This window comes from Bombyx mandarina, chromosome 06 (genome assembly GCF_030267445.1).
Source record: "Bombyx mandarina strain Sakado chromosome 06, ASM3026744v2".
Classification (NCBI taxonomy): domain Eukaryota; kingdom Metazoa; phylum Arthropoda; class Insecta; order Lepidoptera; family Bombycidae; genus Bombyx; species Bombyx mandarina.
This window is the reverse complement of record NC_143213.1, coordinates 479,306-487,071: the sequence shown is the minus strand read 5'-3', so window position 1 is coordinate 487,071 and position 7,766 is coordinate 479,306. Positions and strand designations below refer to the sequence as shown.

The 7,766-nt window shown below is 39.8% G+C and overlaps 2 protein-coding genes across 2 annotated transcripts; both read left to right on the top strand.

Annotated features, from left to right (window-relative positions):
- Positions 1-230: 230 nt before the first annotated feature.
- On the top strand, positions 231-1,278 carry LOC114251611 (uncharacterized). Its single transcript, XM_089728200.1, has one exon. It carries the CDS (start codon positions 245-247, stop codon positions 1,232-1,234), a length of 990 nt encoding a protein of 329 aa, XP_089584326.1. The 5' UTR covers positions 231-244; the 3' UTR covers positions 1,235-1,278.
- Positions 1,279-4,260: 2,982 nt separating this feature from the next.
- Positions 4,261-5,316, top strand: LOC149502761 (uncharacterized). Its single transcript, XM_089728199.1, has one exon. It carries the CDS (start codon positions 4,281-4,283, stop codon positions 5,271-5,273), a length of 993 nt encoding a protein of 330 aa, XP_089584325.1. The 5' UTR covers positions 4,261-4,280; the 3' UTR covers positions 5,274-5,316.
- The last annotated feature ends 2,450 nt before the right edge of the window (positions 5,317-7,766 follow it).

The following is a 7,766-nucleotide window of genomic DNA, read 5'->3' as shown; positions in this document are numbered from 1 at the left end:
TAATAATCTGTGTGAGTGTTCGAAACATTCGTAAGTGCATTATCTTGTACTACTTACTCGTAATTTGTTCACTTGTATATTTGTTCAGAAAACTTAAAACAGTGGTAGGTACACCACACTTACTTGATGTCATGATTTGACCAAAAGGCCTACTATTAGTCACTTATTATTAAAATCATTACAATAATTTTGTTATTAGCTAATTGTAGAATTTAATAAACAGTCTTCCATCTTTTCAGATAAAATGCATACTTCCGAAACACTGACATTTTGCATTTTAGTTTGCTGGGTCGGAGCAGAACCAGAACTTCCGTTATGTCCAACAAACATACAATTTTTACCCCAAAACCTCCCAATGCACTGCCGGATGCCAACAAATTCTGATGTTTCGACTTTGCCTAAACTCCCAAATTTGCCGGAAATACCCACAATGCCACCTTTCCTTCCCCCATTTTACCAGAGTCCCCCACCAGATAGTCAACCACCTCCAATTCCTATACCTGTTCCTGGAATGCCAGCTTTCCCTGGGGCAATGATGCAACCGATGCTGCCACCTCCAAACCTACCTCCACCTGGAGTAGGACCAATGCATAAGCTACCAGTCATAGTTATGCCGTTTTACTCGCCTGATCCCTCCTACAAGAAAACAGAAAAATACAAAAAAAATAAGAAAAATGGAATCAAAAGTAAGCATCGCAAGAGACACCATAGATATCACAGCGACACCAGTACTGGTACAGATTACTCTGATACTGATACCGATACTGATACAACTGATAGTGATGAAATCTTTACTGATACAACTGGTTCTGACTCATCAAGATCTAGTGATACTTCTAGAGAAAAAAGTTGGTGGAATAAAGGTATCGGTCGAGGTAAGAACACCAGAAGGTTTTTGAAGAGACACAGAATGAGGAAAAGCAAAAGAAGAAGCAACCAAAAAGAGCTCCTTACTCCAATACTGCAATATGTCACCAAGGATGGTTACGTAATATATGAAAAGAAAATATCTAAAGGCGAAGCTAAAAGTTGGCTCGGTGAAAAAAAAGCAGAAACATTCGATGGGAAAGAAATTGAAGAAATGAACACAGACAAAGACTCAAGTATCGAAGACAACAATGACATACGAAGAAAGGTCATTAAAACAGAAGTTGCGGCTGAAAGGTCTGGTCCCAAGAAGCATTTTCAGAAAACAGGTTCTGTAAAATCAACAAAATCACAGCTTCCGAAGTAATTGTATTTATATTGTTTTGTATTTTTGTACTAACAATAAATTATTAAAACAATATAGTGTATTAAGTACGATTCCTTATTCTGCTTACCATAGAACAAAATCTATTCTGTCTGGTCATGCGTTCCAGAAAATGAATGGTGTCTGTGTCTATATTCAATACAATTGTGGCTTCAATCTTGTGTCTCTAATAGGATGGTGATATTCACTTTGTAGTGATGTTTAAATTAATTGTTTACAGAAGTTTGTAGTTGGGTAAGTTAATAGTAACATGAAGAAAATGAAGGAATAGGAGAGTAGTAATTAATTGCAGGGATAAACAAAAAGATTTTGCCAATGACGAAAAACGATATAACAATATGACTAACGTAAATAAAATATATTCAACGGTGATTGACGCTTACTTTACTGGTGGTAGGACCACTTGTGAGTCCGCGCGGATAGGTACCACCACCCTGCTTATTTCTGCTGTGAAGTAGTAATGCGTTTCGGTTTGAAGGGTAAGGCAGCCGTGGAAACTATACTGAGACTTTAGAACTTGTATCTCAATGTGGGTGGCGCGTCTACGCTGTAGATGTCTATGGGCTCCAGTAACCACTTAACACCAGGTGGGCTGTGAGCTCGTCCACCCTAAGCTCTAAGTAATAAATTTTTTTATTAAGTACGTTCGTCAGTAATGAGTGTTGTGATCTCCATGTAACAACAGTATTCTGCTAACGAAATTATTCCAGCAAGCTTGATCTTCAGCGGCATCATTCTCTTTAGAGATCAGGGACCTGGTCAGATTGATATATTAAACTAATGTCATTAAGTATTTCCTTCCATATTGTCAATTAGCATATTATTATATGAACACACGCCGCATCTGGTGCTAATTAAGTATTTATATATTTGGAACTTTGTAGTGATCGTCGAAACTCATTTACAGAGAGAGATTATACCGTAAATATCGCAACACATCAATAGAAAAAGTACAATGATCCATTATATCGCAAAAATGCCTACCCCATTCTTACGGACCGTCGAGGCGGTTTACCCGGTCTTTGATGACTGGGTGAATCGTGGCGAAGGACGTCTCACCTTTCGTCTGGTGCAGGTGCTGACCGGGCACGGATGCTTCGGGAAGTACCTGCGCCGGATAGGGGCTGAGCCGACGACGAGGTGTCACCATTGTGGACACGACCTGGACACGGCGGAGCATACGCTCGCTGTCTGCCCCGCTTGGGATGTGCAGCGCCGTGTCCTGGTCGCAAAGATAGGACCTGACTTGTCGCTGCCTGGCGTCGTGGCGTCGATGCTTGGCAGCGATGAGTCATGGAAGGCTATGCTCGACTTCTGCGAGTGCACCATCTCGCAGAAGGAGGCGGCGGGGCGAGTGAGGGAAAGCTCTCCTCACTACGCAGAAACCCGCCGCCGCCGAGCAGGGGGTCGGGGCCGGGGTCGTATCCGTGACCTGGCCTCCTAAGAGCTAGGGGTCCCACCCGTTTTGTGCGGGGAGAGACCCAGACGTGGGGTGGCGTGCTTTGCACGCTCACCCGCAATAGGAAGCCGGGTGATGGTAGACCGCGTTCCCCCGACCGCTCTGGGGGAAGGTGTAACGCGGCGCCATCAAAGCGGGCTCTCGGCCCGCTGAACGAGGGAACCGGTGGTCGTGTCGCTGGCGGCCACCGGTCCGGCGTCCGTGGGACGGTGGGATGGATGTAATGTGCTCTGCGTCAACCCTGTCCCGCCGTTTCAATAGCCCCGACTGGGCTCCGGCCCGGTCCGAGGTAGGGCGCCGGTCGTGAGCGGCAGGAGTTTTTAGTGAGGTTCAACTCCCACATACCCCACCTGCGGCGCGGGTGGGGATCCGGCGATTTTCTCCTGTGAAAAAAAAAAAAAAAAAACCCATTCTTAAATAAAGGAACACATAATATTAACTGAGACAGGCAGGATGATGAGACCCAATAGTGCAGACTGACAATGATCCTCAACTGATATTTTCTATTGTATTAAATTTTTGTAATAATTTTTGTAATAATTTTATTGTATGTGTATTAAAAATCAAACCCGCAAAATTATAATTTGCGTAATTACTAGTGGTAGGACCTCTTGTGAGCCCGCACGGGTAGGTACTACCACCCAGACAATTTTTGCCGTGAAGCAGTAATGCGTTTCGGTTTGAAGGGTGGGGCAGCCGTTGTAACTATACCGAGACCTTAGAACTTATATCTCAAGGTGGGTGGCGCATTTACGTTGTAAATATCTATGGGCTCCAGTAGCCACTTAACACCAGGTGGGCTGTGAGCTCGTCCACCCATGTAAGCAATAAAAAACAATCTAGATACAAGAGGCAGTTCCTAAAAACGTGAAGTGTAGAGCAGCCCCTATTCAATTGGAATCGAGACTGACCTCATATTCCAACCATTGCGGTGTCAATAGGGTCCAAAAACGACCCTAATGTCGGGTGACCCTTCATATACCCATCAGAAACTAGCAACGGCTGACTCTAAAGTCGACCTCTCATGTGCCAGAACCATAAAATAAAGCAATTTCAATATTATCGCTCAGCTAAGCCATAAAATATCAAGTACCATACAAATATTAAACGACGCCAACTGAATTCCCACACAATGCAATTTTGTTATGTAAGAAAACACGTGTTAATATAAAGAGTGCAATGGAGAAAATGTTAAGATTAATCGTGAGACGGTCATAGAGCGCTAGTAAAATGATTAATGTGAGTGATTAAAATTATAATTTATTCAATCCTGGTAGTTATTAATGTCGGTACCACCGTGCTAGAATATCTATAATTGTTGGGGAAAACCACGACCCTCTAGTCCGACTAATTTCATCGTAAAAACTCACGGTAGTTTCTGCCACAAATTGGTACTTTAAATTATAATATTACAACATATGTATGTACTGCAGATACACTCATACCTCGAAATGGGTGACAGCATTATGTACGAGTATAATATAATTTTATCTATGGAAAAATAAAAATAAGTGTTATAAAGTATATTTTATTAATTCAACTTCTTTTTAATAGATATCTCGCCTATGGATGACATTACTATTATTATCAAGGATATGGATGGCGGACCTCCAGATACCGATGTCAATATATCCAGTGCAGACAATATTTGCTGTGCCACCTCCACCTGTAATGCTGCCAGTACAAGTCATTCAACTGCCGCCTGAAACAAGAAGTACCACAACAACCACAACGACTACAACTACAGAAGCTAGTGTGGCAATAGCCTTGCCATTTCCTATGCCTATGCCAGTACAAATAGCTGTACCAGCCATGCCAGCTCAACTAAGTTGCCAAAATACGCCAAGACCGAAAAACTGCCCACCTTGTCCTCCTTGTTTGTGTACTCCGTCTTGCACACCAGCTTTCTTTTCCTATTGCTCTCCGTGTCATCTAAAATGTAGGTGTCGAAATTCTGAAGACACGCCATCACCTCTACCTCCAATTCCGCCGATGCCAATGCCAGCTATGTACCCCTCTCCAGGCATGGTGATACCTCCACCAGCAATTATAGTACCATTTCCGCCATCGCCAGTTGGAAACAGACCTAGGAATGGGTATAGTGATGAATCAAGTTCAGATACTAGCTACGACTCCTGTGGCTCATCAGACCGTGATTACAGGAGGGATGGGAGACGATTAAAAAACAGACGCTTACGTGATAGCAGAAGAAACATCGATAGAGACGAGACAGACACCAGTGATGACGAGCTACTTAAACCCGTCCTATCTTACATCTCAAGAAACGGCGATGTGAAACTACAGAAACGTTTAAATTCTGATGAAGCGGCCAGATTACTTGGAGAACGTAGAAATGGTAAAGTACTTAAATCTAGGAATAAAGGGATTTCTAAATCTAGAGTTGTTTTTGAAGATGAAGAACACAAAGACAGAGGGAGTAGGGGAGTTTTACGGAAAGATATATCGAACCATATCTTAGATAAAGGCCATAGAAAGGTGGTTTTTCATCCTGCTGGCGATAAGCGTATTACAAATATGACTCTTACTTTTAACGTAGATTAAGTTTAAGGTACATACTTTTGTTTGCTTTTGTTATTTTTATAACCCTTTTTTCTTTTAAACAAATAAACTGTATAATCATATATGTTTTTACGTCTTTGAGAGTCTTTGATACGAGCATGGTGATCATGACTATGCAAAGTTCTTCTTCCTCCTACCTTTATTCTACTGGAAGTGATGGGCATACTTTCCCTCTTTTTTCTATCGCTCTAGATGGGCATAGGAACACATTGCTATCACAACATGAATCCGCTACTCATCCTGAGACATGAGTCAGTTGCGGATTTTATGTTTATTACACGATGCTATTCTTTTATCGTGGATACTCATAGTGCATTTGGATGGCATTTGGTATTAATTGTTTATGGGAGCCTGTAGATGAAAAAATGCAAATGCTAGACAACCAACTTTGAAACATCAGATGGTAATCTCGTTATTATGGATCATAAATAGCGGCTGGCCTCCTTTGAAAGCCGAAACACATAACCACGCTTGAATTCACCGGTATTATGGTACCCATGAAGGTTTAGTATTCTTTCAGTTCGATTATTTAACACAATGTACGTGCTGTATTACGAAAGCCGTTGAAGACCAGGTATAAAGTAGTTGTTGATTTAAAAAAAAAAGTTTTTGACGCATTACTACCTGCTAATAACAACTTCCCATTATCATTCCAGACGTTTCCAATATATTTTATGTTATTGAGTGAATATGTTCGTCTGCGGTTGTGGACAAATTTTAGTGCTTTTAATATTTTGTACAGCAAAGCGTATTAATTTATTGCTATTTATTTGTGACAATTTTATTGGATATTTGGAATGCTTAACAACGGAGGGAGAACACCCACCGAGCGGGTGATATTGCTCGGTAGACCGATGGTTCGAATGTTGTTATTCGGAACTTGAATATCTTGTGTTGTGTGATGGCTATCCGCCACATATAATTATTTAGGATGGCGGGTACAAAATACATGTAAAGAAAGTGGACTTCTTTTAACGTTTAACTTTTTCTGTGCTTGCGCTGCTTGCTAAAGCAGTTAGAATTAATGTGATATATCAAGAAAACAGCGGCGACAGAGATGGCAAAATATGAAAGATATAAAATTAATTTCTCCGTAGAATTGTAAACGAATTTACTATAAAAATAGATTTTTAATATCGTTTCTTTGTTTTTGCAGAGCAACATGTTGAAGTTTACAGATCTTATATATAAATCCCTGTAGCATATATTGTTTAATCAGAAGAGACCTAGCTTTAATATTTAAAATTCTCCATTTACTTATTATTTTAATAATCAGTGCAATCACTATCTTTGAGAATAGAACGTTTCCTATTCCCAGAATTCCCAGAATTATAATCTATTTTGTTCCCTCAGCAAAAAATAATTTATAAACATGACTTACCACACAATACTTCCATTCTTATTCAACTAGAATAGGCTATTCATGCTTATGTAATCATATACGAGACCTAATAAATCTAACTACAAATCATTTCTCGACAATCATGGAAAGATTTGGTACAATATTGTCATTTGTATTAATAGTAAGGCAAATTAGATGTTCAGACATAAAAAATGGTTTAAATTTGAACAGTATGTCGCTATTCAACAGCCAAGAATTAAATCTAGCTGATATTTTTGAAATGGACTTAAAATTACCAAATGGGTTACCAAAAGTTGACAATGTAGATCAAAATGAAAATAAAGATATCAGCCGAAAAATAATTAAACCAGATGTCACGGAGCTAATGTCGAGGAGAAACGAAGCACAAGAACCAAAACACCGTCCAACACTGCCAAAACCAGTTGACAAACCCAATTACATGACGTATCCAATACCAGTTTATCAAATGCCACCAATAATTGTGCCTGCCAGAGCGTATTTTGAGCCAGTGCATCATGATCATCCTTCGCCTAATACAATACGGAAAATGATAAGGAATGATAAAAGAAGATTAAAGAGAAGAAAGTACATCAGTAGCTACGAGTACTATGACAGCTGTGAGGATTCTTATAGTGACGATAGTTCTGACTCTTATAGATAGATCTAGATGGTCTTCGAAGTGTTTAAAATGTAAGGGATCAAGTTCAAAAGCTAAATCCGAAATCACGATCTAGTGTTTTATTAAGGCGATATTTTTAAATATCTTTCGTATGTAGGTGGCTCCACAACTCTGCTACTGTCAGGTGGTCAGGAGAGAGATGTGGACTGGAAATGAGAATTATAAAATAAAGGCAATAACGATGAGATAGATATTAATATAATGTATAAACGTTAGGTTTTATGTTTACAGCAAAGCGACTTATTTTAGTACCTACATTAAACTCAAATTATTATGTGCCATTCTAATATTTTCAATGATTAAAACTTTATGAGTCTGTTTTTATTGTGTTTATTGGTTTGCTCACAATATATCTGCTTGGCAATTACTTGTTCTGCTTGTGCAATCAACAGACACTATGTTGGTTACTATCTAACTCTATATTGTCACACCT